This window comes from Lithobates pipiens, unplaced genomic scaffold (genome assembly GCF_037356315.1).
Source record: "Lithobates pipiens isolate NorthernLeopardFrog02 unplaced genomic scaffold, aLitPip1_a1.2 Scaffold_16, whole genome shotgun sequence".
NCBI lineage: Eukaryota > Metazoa > Chordata > Amphibia > Anura > Ranidae > Lithobates > Lithobates pipiens.
Window position 1 is genome coordinate 566889860 of NW_027507748.1, and position 14351 is coordinate 566904210.

At 44.6% G+C, this 14351-nt stretch overlaps 1 protein-coding gene across 4 annotated transcripts in view; it reads left to right on the forward strand.

Annotated features, from left to right (window-relative positions):
- Positions 1–14351, forward strand: part of HIGD1C (HIG1 hypoxia inducible domain family member 1C) — a 45012-nt gene that overhangs the window by 14604 nt on the left and 16057 nt on the right. For all 4 annotated transcript variants that reach the window (XM_077483669.1, XM_077483672.1, XM_077483671.1 and 1 more), the window contains exon 2: positions 1219–1314. In XM_077483669.1, coding sequence (XP_077339795.1) covers positions 1224–1314 — 91 coding nt within the window. In that variant the 5' untranslated portion in view covers positions 1219–1223. The remainder of the gene's footprint in view (positions 1–1218; positions 1315–14351) is intronic.

Below are 14351 nucleotides of genomic sequence, written 5' to 3' on the forward strand. Positions count from 1 at the left end.
CGTCAACCCAAAAAGCCGAGTGCTTAGGACTAGGTGTTGTCAGGTGATGACTGACAAGCTGCAAGCGTGTGGATCAGCAGTGACAATGCTGATTACCACTATCCTTGCAACATTTTTTTCATCCCACCATTGTGTGTGCAGGCACAGCCTTCATGAGAGTGTCGACTATGCTCTGAATACAGGAGCAGTGCAGCATCATTGTCACACCATCACAGGAACCTTTATTGCGTAAACTTCACTGGCAGGATCAGCAGGAATTTGTGGGAATTTGCAGAGACACTAAGAGAAACCTGTATTTGCAGATGCATTTAAAGTGCACAGATTTTTTAGGGAGGTCAGACAGCATGCTGCATTGAAGGTCTCCTTCACATGGACATGTCCGTGTACAGAGCCCGCTCTGCTCAGCGGGGGATCGCTCCGTCGATGCCCGTTGAGCAGGAAGTTGACAGGTCTGTCTCTGCACACTGTGCAGGGACGGACCTGTCAGAGCGCCGATCTCCCCTATGGGGGATCGGATAGAGTCCGTCATCATCCGATCCAATCCGCAGACAGATGGAAAAGTAAGTTTTTCCTCCATCACACTTTTTTAGATCGGAGCTGGTCGGATGTCAGAGGACATGTCATCGCTGACATCCGTCGCTCCATAGAGGTCTATGGACCCGAACGGACAGTCTGTGTGAAAGAGGCCTTAAGTAATGCCCTTAGATCTACTGAACCAGAAGAGGTGTTAAAAGAAGGTAGTGTAATGGTGCAGTATGATGGATTTACATTGCCAGCTCACCACTTTAGTGCACTGATGGAGGCTCCAGAAAAACCATTAGTCACCGAGCAACCAATCACCAAGCCAGAACACTGTCTCCTGGGGATGCCCATCTCTAGGTAAATACTCTTGGAAGTCCGGTATTTAACCAGGATATTGGAAGGAAAGAGGTAGACCCAGTATGCCACTGTAGGGAACCTAAAATGTTGCAGCAATGCTTTCTTTTATCCCAGAACAGGTGTACAGTAAGTGTGAAAGTCCTGCACCTCCCATGTGTACAAGGAGATTAGATTGAGAGAATTAGCTTGGAGGCGTTGCTAATCTCCCGGGAAATATACCAACAGAGTGACTTTCTTCAGACGGGCATTAATGTATATGTATAATATACTGTATATAGCATTATTACACATTTTAACATAAAATATTTTCTTACCGACATTTCATTTCTTTTCATACAGAAGTCATGTCGTCCGAAGAGTGGAAACCTTCAGAGGAGGTCTCCGCGTCCTCCAAGCTGATAAAGAAGTCCAAGGAATCACCATTTGTCCCTATAGGTAACCTACTACAGAGGGCTTTGTCTGCAGTTAATCAGCTGTCACTTAGACCCCTTTCACACTGAGGCAGTTCTCAGGCATTCTAGCGCTAGAAATAGCAAGTGTAAAGCGCTTGAAAACTGCCTCCCATTCAATGCAATAGGTGCTTTCACACTGGGGCGGTGCGCTTGCTGGACGTTAGAAAAAGTCCTGCAAGGAGCATCTTTGGGGTGGTGTGGGAGCGCTGCCCATTGCAATGGGGTTAAAAGCACCCCACTAGCAGCCAAAAAGCGCTGCTTAAACAGCGGTAAAGCGCCGCTAAAACCGAGACCGCAAGGACAGCCCCGGTGTGAAAGGGGTCTAATAGCTTTGGCAGTAATATGCATCTTTTGCAGATTTGTCTAGCAGCAAAAACCTGATAAAAGTGCAGTTATGTTTCCTTCCTGTGTATTCAGAGATGGGTTCATTTAACAGTAATGACAGGATTGGTAAAAGCTATTAATTTATATTGTATATGTCCTCAGCGCAAAGGGAATGCAGCATTTTCACACATCATTTTTCTTCTCATATATATAAAACTCCCAATTTTTGATCTGAAGAGAGAAGTGTCCCTGCACATTAGGACGTTTACAGGCATATTTTGAGATCAATGTTTAGAGGCAGGAAAAAAAAACACTTCTCATTCGCGTTTCTGATTGGAGGTCACTGGCAGAAAAAATGTAAACCTCTCCTAAATTTGTCTAAAGTTTGTACAAAAATTTCTCTATATGAGTGTTTTTTACTCCAAAGAGAACAGACGTTTTTTAAGCTCTGTGTGCACGGAGGCTAAAGATTCATACTAACCTAGGCTGTTACTTTTTTAATAGGCAAAAAACCCTTCTGTGTTCCTCTGAAAATGGTTAAGCTCCATTCCTGTTCTCACTATAGGATCAAATCCCACCTATCAGCTACCATCTGTTTAAATGTGAACACCTTTTATTGTCCACTGAGACATTCTCATTGGACAGAGTGGTGAGATTAGGGTAGAACGGAATGCAAAAGTCTGTACTTTTAGCATGAGTGACCACAAAAAGATTTAGACTAATGCCCTTCTATAAAATATCTGATTTTCAATCAGTGCAACCCAAATATCCTAAAATAATATTACATCAAAATAAGTGAATAATATATGGCAAGTTCCCAGCTAAACACTATACAGCAGTAAAGGCGAAGCTTGGCACAACAGATGTTTTGGAACTGCATTACCCATGATGCTCATCTACAATGCAGAGTGCATGAGGATCATGGGAAATGTAGTTCCAAAACATCTCAGGTGCCAAGGTTCACCATTACAGCTATACAGTGATTTCACAGAACCATCTATAACTCACTGGCCACTTTATTAGGTACACCTACCTACTGGTAGTAGCTGGTTGGACCCCCTTTGCCTTCAGAACATCCTTAATTCTTCATAGCACAGATTCAACAAGGTGTTGGAAACATTCCTCAGAGGTTTTGGTCCATACTGACATGATAGCGTCATGCAGTTGCTGAAGATGTGTCGGTTGCACATCCATGATGTGAATCTCTCGTTCCACTGTTATGGATTGTTTAATACCTTGATCAAATAACTATTCCTATTATGTCAAGATATATGCTAAAACTCCTTACTCAGTATGGCCAATAAGAACACTCACTCCCATCGGCGTGAAACAGGAGAACGCAAGCCTAAATCGGCAGAAAACCTGGATGAATCTGGCCGAAAGACCCTTTAGATAAGAACCTTTAACCACTTTCAGACCGGACCAATTTGCTGGTCAAAGACCAGACCACTTTTTGCGATTCGGCACTGCGTCGCTTTAACTGACAATTGCGCGGTCGTGCGACGTGGCTCCCAAACAAAATTGACGTCCTTTTTTTCCCACAAATAGAGCTTTCTTTTGGTGGTATTTGATCACCCCTGCGGTTTTTATTTTTTGCGCTATAAACAAAAATAGAGCGACAATTTTGAAAAAAACGCATTATTTTTTACTTTTTGTTATAATAAATATCCCCCAAAAATATATAAAAAAACATTTTTTTCCCTCAATTTAGGCCGATACGTATTCTTCTACATATTTTTGGTAAAACAAATCGCAATAAGCGATTATTGATTGGTTTGCGCAAAAGTTATAGCGTTTACAAAATAGGGATAGTTTTATAGCATTTTTATTAATAATTTTTTATTATTTTTTTTTTACTAGTAATGGCGGCGATCTGCGATTTTTATTGTGACTGCGACATTGTCGGGGACCCATCGGACATTTTTGACACATTTTTGGGACCATTGTCATTTATACAGTAATCACTGCTATATAAATGCAGTGATTCCTGTGTAAATGACACTGGCAGTGAAAGGGTTAACCAGTGGGTGGCAGTGTAGGGGTTAAGTGTTCCTAGGGGTGTGTTACTAACTGTGGGGGGGTTGGGCTTTCATTTAGTGTACACTGATCTCTGCTCCAATCACATGGAGCAGAGATCAGCGTCACTAGTTGCTAGGCAGAATGGGAAAATGTTGTTTATACAGCATTTCCTCCATTCGGCCGCTCCGTGAGACGATGTCCGCGGCGATCGAGTCCGCGGGTCCTGCGACCGGACTCACGGGGGTCCCGACCAGCGCGGGAGCGCGCCGCCGGCGGCGCGCTCCCGATGGCACGGCGGCAACGAATATTGGACGTACATGTACGCCAATATGCCTGCCCGTGCCATGCTGTCGACGTACATCGTCGTGCGCTGGTCGGGAAGTGGTTAAGGATCATCCAATCCATAACTGACAGCACAAATTGCAATTGTGATGCTTTTGCAAACAAATGACTCATGTTCTATTATAAAAGAAGCCATACGTCCAAGTAATAAAAAGGAAGATTTGCTTTAACTGAACAAGCTTTCGTCAGTGTGTCTTCTCTTCTATATGTGCATGTATTGACACTTGAAATTAGGCCACTTGTCTGGATCCAAAACACCACCACATCTCAAAAGTGCTCTATTGGATTGAGATCTGGTGACTGTGGAGGCCATTGGAGTACAGTGATCTCATAGTCATGTTCAAGAAACCAGTGGTGAGAAGATCTGAGCTCTGTGACATGGTGCATTATCCTGCTGGAAGGAGCCATCAGAAGATGGGTACACTATAGTCATAAAGGGATGGACATGGTCAGCAGCAATACTCAGATAGTCTGTGGTGTTTAAATGATGCTCAATTGGTAATAAGGGGCCCAAAATATACCTAGAAAATATCCCCCATGCCATTAACACCACCACCAGCCTGAACTATTAATAAAGGGCAGGATGGAACCATGCCATATTTTAACCCTACTATCTGAATGTCGCAACTAAATAGGACCAGGCAAAGTTTTTCCAATCTACTAGTGTCCAATTTTGGTGAGCTTGTGTGAATTGTTGCCTCTGTTTCCTGTTCTTAGCTGACAGGAGTGGCACCCAGTGTGCTCTTCTGCTCCTGTAGCCCATCTGCTCTAAGGTTTGTGTTGTGCGTTCAGAGATGGTATTCTGCATACCTTTGGGTTTAACCAGTAATTATTTGAGTTACTGTTGCCTTTTTATCATCTCAAACCAGTCTGCCCATTCTCCTCTGACATAAACCAGGCATTTTTGCCCACAGAACTGCCGCTCACTGGATATTTTCTCTTTTTCAAACCATTCTATGTAAACCCTGATGGTTGTGTGTGAAAATCCCAGTAGATCACCAGTTTTTGAAATACTCAGACCAACCCGTCTGGCACCAACAACCATGTCAAGTTCAAAGTCCCTTAAATCCCCTTTCTTCCCCATTCTAATGCTTCGTTTGAACTTCAGCAAGCCGTCTTCACCACGTCTAGAAGCCTAAATGTATTGAGTTGCTGTCATGTGATTGGCGGATTATCAATTTGTGTTACCAAGCAATTGAACAGGTATACATAATGTAGTGGCCAGTGAGTGTAAATTTAAACAAAATTGGTGTAGCGCAACCACTCTTAAAGCATACGTAAACCCATCCATAAAACAGTTTCATTTTCAGCATGTGCCAGAAATGTAACACTCCCATTGGTTGTGCTCTAAACCAAACTGTCAGACCATCCAATGGCTGGTGTCATAACTTATCACATGTGCAGCATCATGGCAGCTGTAGATTAAACAGAGGCAAAGATGGCAGCTTCCTTGGCTGAAACCAGTAGGGGGGTTTACTTACACTTTAATCAATATACATTAAACACATAAATCAAATCAATATCTGTGAAAGTCTAACAATCCTTGCATAGCATACAGCACACCATCCCAGCTTCCACATACAGTCCCCGTGTAGCCACACCCCAACGTATTTCGTCACAGGGCCCTGACGTGTTTCGTCACTTCTGACTTCATGACAGCCCCTGTGACGAAGTCGGAAGCGAGGAAACGCATCGGAAATGGCTACACTGTGACTGTATGTTGAAGCTGGGATGGCATTCTGATATCTAGCAGATTAAACAGTGGTGAGATCGCAACACAGAGCTGCTTGACATGTCTTGTACTATGTTACAAAAAGGCTGGTTTTAACTGTATTTGATGTACGTGCAATATATATTTTAAATGGATCAATATCACAAATGATTTTACACTATTGGAGGCTCCATTTCTCCCTCTTATTTTCTACATGTGGAGTCAAACCCGGGCATGTGAATGGAGTGTGGTAGTTTACAGCAGCTGTTCAATATAATCTTTGAATTTGTTTACCTGTAGGCAAAATGTAATATCTCCTAAACGTGCACCAGTGACATCACCCACGCATGCGCTCTAAAGGTCCGGCATACCTTGCCGGAACTTCAGAGCTTCGTTCCGGAAACGAGGGCTCCTGTACACATGTGTAGGAGTGACATCATCACGGCTCTGGCCAATCACATAGCCGGAGTGCGCGAACCCCAGAAGAAACAGCAGGGGAAGATGTCAGCCCTCTCAGCAGTGACAGCGCGCCACGGGAGGGATTTGTTCTAAAGTAAGTATTCCATAATGTGCTAGTATGCGATGCAGGCGTTTTTGTTTTTGTTTTGTTTTTCGTTTTTGGTTTTACCAGCCGTGGTTTACAACTGCATTAAATATATGAAGAAAAATATGGGTGGCCTCTAGGAGCAATGTCAATAGGTATGTGATTTAAAACAGCGGTTGTACCATCATCCAAAACTTAATGAAATAGGGGGTTTAGGAGCCTGGTCCCCAACCAAGGCTCCCCAAGGGGAAGCACGGAAGCAAGTGAATCTCGGTACAATATAAGAAGGGATACGTAGACAGCGTTTCCCTCACTTGTTAGCTTCATTTTTTTGCCTCATAAATTAGCTAAATGAGCCCAAAAAATTAAGGTAACAAGTTAGGGAAAAGCCCTGTCTATGTATCCCTTCTTGTATTGTACCGAGATAGTCCACTTGCTTCCCTTCTTCCCCTTGGTGAGCCTTGGTTGGTGACTAGGCTCCCAAAACCCTTATTTAATTTGCTTTAAATACATATATTGAGTGCAAAAAATAACAATAAAACTAAAATTAAAGTCCAGTGCTCCCCAGTAAAAGCAATGATCTTCTAATTCATTCCTTCCTTCATTGATTTGTGCACCTCCACACACCAGGTGAAAAACCTGCTACATTTAAACACGCTCATCTGTGTCATCCACTTGGTACAGCTTGTATGGTAAACCCTCTTCCATCCTCCTCAGATCCAGGGTGATTCTGATTCCAAATGTACTCGTTTTTCAAATTTTGGTTACATGGAACAGAAAGACAGATACATAGTGCTTTCCATTTCAAATATGTATTCATATACCCCCACAATAAAAATCCACGTGCACAATTAAAATAACAATGTGCTTGTAAAAATGACATCAGCCTGCTCACCACTACTCTGCAAGGGCGACGGAGTGATGTCATGGGATCAGCTCCTCTAGGTGTCTAGGAGGTAATAAATATTAAAAAAAGGAAAGTGCTATGTACAGTGTCCGTCTTTCTGTTCCATGTAACCTAAATTTAAAATACGAGTACATCATTGGGAGTCGGAAGGTGAGATCAACCTGGATCTGAGTGAAGAGGGTTTACCATACAAGCTGTACCGAGTGGATGACACAGATGAGCGTGTTTAGACCCCTTTCACACTTGTGGCATTTTTCAGGCGCTTTAGCACTTAAAATGGCGCCTGAAAAAAAAAGCCTCAAGTGCAATCCCAGTGTCAAAGCCCAAATGCTTCCACACTAGGGCACTGTGCTGGCAGGACGTCAAAGTTCTGCAAGCAGCTTCTTTGCAGCGCTGTAGGACTTCGCTCCTAAAGTGCCCCTGCCTATTGAAATCAATGGGTAGCGCCGCCGAACCGTCGGCAAAGCGCTTTTGACACTTTTTGGCCACTAGCGGGGGATCAAAAGCGGCCCGCTGGCGGGTGAAAAGCGCTGCAGCAGCGCTTTACCGCCGACGCCCAGGCACTGGTAGTGTAAAAGTGCACTTAAATGTGTTTAAGGGGAGCAGGTTTTTCACCTGGTGTGTGGAGCTAAACAAATCACGGGAGGAAGGAATTAATTAGAATATCACTGCTTATATTGGGGAGCACTGGACTTTAATTTTAGTTTTATTGTTATTTTTTGCACTAAATATATATTTAAGATTTTGCATTGGATCCTTTGCAAGGATTGTAATGCCCCATACACACTATCAGATTTTCTGCTGATTTTTTTTCCTTCAAGTTTACCAAAACCATGTAGTGCAAGGGCCTGCCTGATTGCATACAAATTGAAACTCCTAAGGTTTGACCTCATATTATATTGTTTTGGTAAATCTGAAGGAAAAACTCAGCAGAGAAACTGATAGTGTGTATGGGGCTTTAGACTTTCACAGACATTGATTTGTGTGTGTAATGTATATTGATTAGAGTGTTTGGTTGTTCTACACCAATTTTATTTACATTTAATGCCCTTCTATAGAGGCACCTAGTGGTCTTCTTCTGAACACTAATAGCAATCCAAATATAGAGGAGCTCGTCCACAGTCGCATTATTCCATTCTGCATCTCATCAACTTTTCCTGACGTAAATCATTCCTTTTTAGTGTAAGAGGATAGACGGTAAACAACAGCTTGTAATTAATGTGATTTTAATACATTCAGTAAAGCAGGCTAGTAAAGCTTTCATCTTTAACACACGATAATAACCTGGTCTCTGTGATCATTCTTCCTTAGGAAACTTTAATATCGGACAAATCTAATTAGCATGCAGGGCAGGCAGCCTGGCAAATGACAGTGACATCATCTTATGTGAACAGACTTGTTAAAGACCTGGAAAAATAGAATTTGTAATTGTAGGCACTACTTTTTCCTTGTGGAAATGAGAGAAATATATATTGCACAATTACATTGATTACATTAATTACCGTATATACTCGAGTATAGGCCGACCCGAATATAAGCCGAGGCCCCCAATTTACCCCCAAAAAACTGGAAAAAATTATTGACTCGTGTATAAGCCGAGGGTGAGACATGCCTGTCCATCCCTGTGTGTCCGTCCATCCCTGTGGGTCCATCCATCCCTGTGTGTGTGTCCATGCATCCGTGTGTGTGTCCATGCATCCGTGTGTGTGTGTGTGTGTGTGTGTGTGTCCATGCATCCGTGTGTGTGTGTGTGTGTGTGTGTGTGTGTGTGTGTCCATGCATCCGTGTGTGTGTGTGTGTGTGTGTGTGTGTGTGTGTGTGTGTGTGTGTGTGTGTCCGTGCAGCCTACCTGTGTCCAGCCTGCCTGTGTCCGTCCAGCCTGTGTCCGTCCAGCCTGTGTCCGTCCAGCCTGCGTCCCGTCCAGCCTGCGTCCCGTCCAGCCTGCGTCCCGTCCAGCCTGCGTCCCGTCCCGGCCCGGCCCGTCCCGTCCCGTCCCGGCCCGGCCCGTCCCGTCCCGAGCCGAGCCTCCGTCCTTCAGCTCTTCGTCGGCGGCCATTCTAGGATTCAAAAGCCGCGCCTCCGTCGGTGATAGGCGGAACACTCAATTTCCCACTGACTGCTGTTCCGCCTATCGGATGTCCGTGATAGGCGGAACACTCAATTTCCCAGCAGCCTGTGTTCCGCCTATCACGGGCATCGTCTCATCCTCGTCCGTAGTACGAGGATGAGACGATGTCCGTGATAGGCGGAACACAGGCTGCTGGGAAATTCAGTGTTCCGCCTATCACAGGCGAAGGCGGAGGCGGAGGCGCGGCGTTTGAATGTTAGAATGGCCGCTGTCTGTCTGCTCGATACGCTGATCGAGCAGGCAGACAGCGATGACTCGAGTATAAGCCGAGGGGGGCACTTTCAGCCTCAAAAAAGAGGCTGAAAATCTCGGCTTATACTCGAGTATATACGGTAGTCAGATTTAAAAACACACAAGTCCATCTAGTTCAACCAACAGAAAAAATAGACCGGCTTAATTTACATAATTCTATACCCACAGTCATAATTACATAGTTGGTGAGGTTGAAAAAAATGTCCAACATGTGTGTGTGCTTTTATGTCAGTATTACATTGTATATCCCTGTATGTTAAGGTTCTTTAGGTGCTTATCTAATAGTATTTTGAAATGCTCGATGCTTCCTGCTGAAACCACTGCTTGTGGAAGAGAATTACACATTCTTACTGCTTTTACAATAAAGAACCCTCTACGCAGTTTAACCACTTCAGCTCCGGACCAATAAACACCTTAAGGACCAGAGGTCTTTTTGCAATTTCGCACTGCGCTGCTTTAACTGGTAATTGCGCGGTCATGCAATATTGCACCCAAACTAAATTTGCGTCCTTTTCTTCCCATAAATAGAGCTTTCTTTTGATGGTATTTGATTGCCTCTGCGATTTTTTTTATTTTTTTTTTGCGATATAAATGGAAAAAGAGCGAAAATTTTGGAAAAAAAAAGATATTTTCTTCTTTTTGTTATAAGAAAAATCGAATAAACTAAATTTTAGTCATACATTGAGGGCAAAATTTATTCAGCCACATGTCTTTAGTAAAAAAAATGTCAATAAGCGTATATTTTTTGGTTTGCGCAAAAGTTATAGCGTCTACAAACTAGAGTACATTTTCTGGAATTTACACAGCATTTAATTTATGACTGCCGATCTCATTTCTTGAGGTGCTAAAATGGCAGGGCAGTACAAATCCCCCCCAAATGACCCCATTTTGGAAAGTAGACACCCCAAGGAAATTGCTGATGGGTATGTTGAGCCCATTGAATATTTATTTTTTTTTGTCCTAAAGGATTGAATAATGACAAAAAAAAAAAATATTTTTTTACAAAAAGTTGTCACGAAATGATATATTGCTCACACATGCCATGGTTATATGTGGAATTGCACCCCAAAATATATTCCGCTACTTCTCCCGAGTATGGGGATACCACATGTGTGGGACTTTTTGGGAGTCTAGTCGCGCACGGCACCCCGAAAACCAATCACCACCTTCAGGATTTCTAAGGGTGCAAATTTTTGATTTAACTCCTCACTACCTATCACAGTTTCGAAGGCCATAAAATGCCAAAATAGCACAAAACCCCCCAAAATGACCCCATTTTGGAAAGTAGACACCCCAAGCTATTTACTGAGAGGCATGTTGAGTCCATGGAATATTTTATATTTTGCCAAAAGTTGCGGGAATATTACAAACTTTTTTTTTTTTTGCACAAAGTTGTCACTAAATGATATATTGCTCACACATGCTATGGGCAGAAGTCAAATTACACCCCAAAATAAATTCTGCTGCTTCTCCCGAGTACGGGGATACCACATGTGGGGGACTTTTTGGGAGCCTAGCCACGTACGGAACCCCGAAAACCAAGCACTGCCTTCCGGATTTAAATATAAAATGCTACCAAAAAACCTGTTAGCGATGGCAGGGATCAGGCCTGACTCTGCGATCGCTGCAGTTATGTGTTTAGTGTTTTGTAAGTGACAGTGATCGATCGATACTGCACTTGGGTGGGCTGGGCAGAGGGGCAAAACGCAGGTGCTAGCAGGTATCTGGGCTGATCCCGCTAACAATGCGTTTTTTTGGAACCCTAAACTGCTGGGGACGCTAGTATAGATCTGATCAGATCAGATATTGATCTGTTCAGATTCTATAGCACTACGGGAGGTGTATGCTTTGCGTGTGGGTGTTAGCGGTACTGGCACTAACCTAGCGCTGCCTGGGGCGACGCAGACCCTGACCCTAAAACCTAATTGATATCACCCGCCGGGTGATCAGGGGGTTAAACCTTTATTGGGTAATAAATGGTGGGTGCCCTGATGCTATAAAAAACAAACTAACCAGAGTCACCCGTAACACTTATACGGTGATCAGTGGTGAAAGTGTTAACTAGGGGCAATCAGGGGGTTCAAATTTTTATTAGGTAGTATATGGGGGTCCCTGGCGCTATATAAAAACCTGACGGGGAACCTAAATAACTAACTGGCTAACCAGCGTCACCAGTGACACTTATACTGTGATCGCTGGTGAAAGGGGGTGAAAGGGTTAACTAGCAGCAATCAGGGGGTTAAAACCATTATTGGGTAGTATATCGGGGTACCTAGCGCTATAAAAACCTGGCGGTGAACCTAAAAAAATAACTAGCTACCTAGCGACACATGCAGCGATCAGAAAAATGATCGCTTAGTGACACTGGCAAAAGGAGGTGAAAGGGTTAACTAGCGGCAATCAGGGGGTTAAAACCATTATTGGGTAGTATATCGGGGTACCTAGCGCTATAAAAACCTGGCGGTGAACCTAAAAAAATAACTAGCTACCTAGCGACACATGCAGCGATCAGAAAAATGATCGCTTAGTGACACTGGCAAAAGGGGGTGAAAGGGTTAACTAGCGGCAATCAGGGGGTTAAAACCATTATTGGGTAGTATATCGGGGTACCTAGCGCTATAAAAACCTGGCGGTGAACCTAAAAAAATAACTAGCTACCTAGCGACACATGCAGCGATCAGAAAAATGATCGCTTAGTGACACTGGCAAAAGGGGGTGAAAGGGTTAACTCTAGGGGCAATCAGGGGGTTAAATCTTTATTGGGGGGTGATAGGGGGCTACCCTGGACCTAACACTAACTGTCCTGACAGTTTTTACTGTCACAACTGACACTGAATGCATTGATCAGTAAAGAAATGATCAATGCAATCAGTGACACTGTGACTGGGGGGGAGGGGGGGGGATCGGGGGGGGGGGTTTGTGTGCCTGTGTGTACCTACATGTCAGTGTAGTGTTGGTGCACACTTACTATTAGTCTTCTCCTCGTAGTCCGGTCAAAAAGACCGCCCCGAGGAGAATGACATCACTTCCTCCTTCCTGTGTAAACAATACACAGTGGGAGGAAGCTTCTCATTGGCCAGGAGCGATCCAGAGGGGGTGGCCGAAAACCAACGGCCATCCCCTCATCACGGAGCGCTCCTGGAGCGAACCGGACCGCTGTATCCAGCGGGAGGGGGTCCGATCGGACCCCCCACCCGCTGGAAGGCAGGCACGTACATCTACGTGATTGTGCCTGCCTGTGCCATTGTGTTGACGTACATTGGCAATACGGCGGTCCTGAAGTGGTTAAGCTTAAACCGCTTCTCTTCTATTCTTAGTGAATGGCCGCACGTCTTTTTAATTTCCCCTTCGTGCAAAAGTTTTATCTCTAATGTGGTGTCACCAGTATGGTATTTGTACAGTGAAATCCAAGTGTCTCTTCTCCAGAGAGAATAAGTTCAGTGCTTGTAATCTTTCCTCATAACTAATATCCTCCAGACCCTTTATTGGCTCTGTTGCCCTTCTCTGGACTCTCTCCAGTTCCATCACATCCTTCCTGAGGACTGGTACCCAGAACTGGACAGCATATTCCAGGTGCTGCCGGACCAGTCTTGAAGAGTGGAGAATTATCAATTCTGAATCAACTACCCCTGGTGTTGTTACTTATAAATGTTAAAATCCAGTTACATTTCGTGCATTTCAGAATACATTCGGCTCTTTTTAAAATCTTTTACTGTGAAGAAGCCTTTCCGTATGTTGGGGTTAAATCTCTTTTTCTCCGGAAGTAAAGAGTGTCCACTTGTCACCTTGAAAGTGAATAGCTCGTCTACACCTAGTTTGCTATATGAACCACTTATGTATTTGTACATAGTTATAAAATTAATAAATTACTTAAAATTCAGTTTAGCTAATCTTTCCTAACTAAGCTCCTCCATGACTATAATCAGTTTGGTTGCCATTCTCTGCACTTTCTCCAGTTCCCCGATATCCTTTTTGAGAACTGGTGCCCAAAACTGAACTGCATATTCCAGATGAGGTCTTACTAATGCTTTGTACAGGGGCAAAATGATGTCTCTCTCTCTCTCTGGAGTCGTCCATATCTCTCTTAACCACTTGGGTACCGCGCTATTGCCGAATGACGGCATTAGCGCGGACCTAGATTGCCGGGACTACGTCTATTGACGTCGTCCCGGTTACGAGCGGCCTGCGCGCCCCCTGAGGGGCGCGCGCGGCGCGCTCTGTGATCGGCGAGTCTGTGAGACTCGCCTGATCACCGATCCGTGTAAGGGGTCGATCCCGACCCCTTATCACGTGATCAGCTGTCAGCCAATGACAGCTGATCATGTGATAGAACGGAGCCGGTAATCGGCTATTATTCCTCCTCGCGCTGACAGCGCGAGGAGAAAAAAAAAAAGCCGATCACCGGCGGCCGTGATCGGGACATCAGTCCCGATCACGGCCAGCAATGCAAGGCACCACATGCCACCTGCCAGTGCCCACCTGCCTCCCGCAGTGCCATCCTGAACAATAAGTAAAAGTAAGTGCCCCCCGTCTGTGCCCATAGTGCCCACAGTGCCACCCACAGTGCCACCCACAGTGCCACCCCACAGTGCCACCCACAGTGCCACCCACAGTGCCACCCAATCTGCCTCAAAGGTGCTGCACCCCAGTGCCGCCCATCAGTGCCCAGCAGTGCCGCCCATCAGTGCCCAGCAGTGCCACCTATCAGAGCCACCTATCAGTGCCACCTATCAGTGCCCATCAGTCCCATCTATCTGTGGTACCTATCAGTGCCCATCCGTGCCACCCATCCG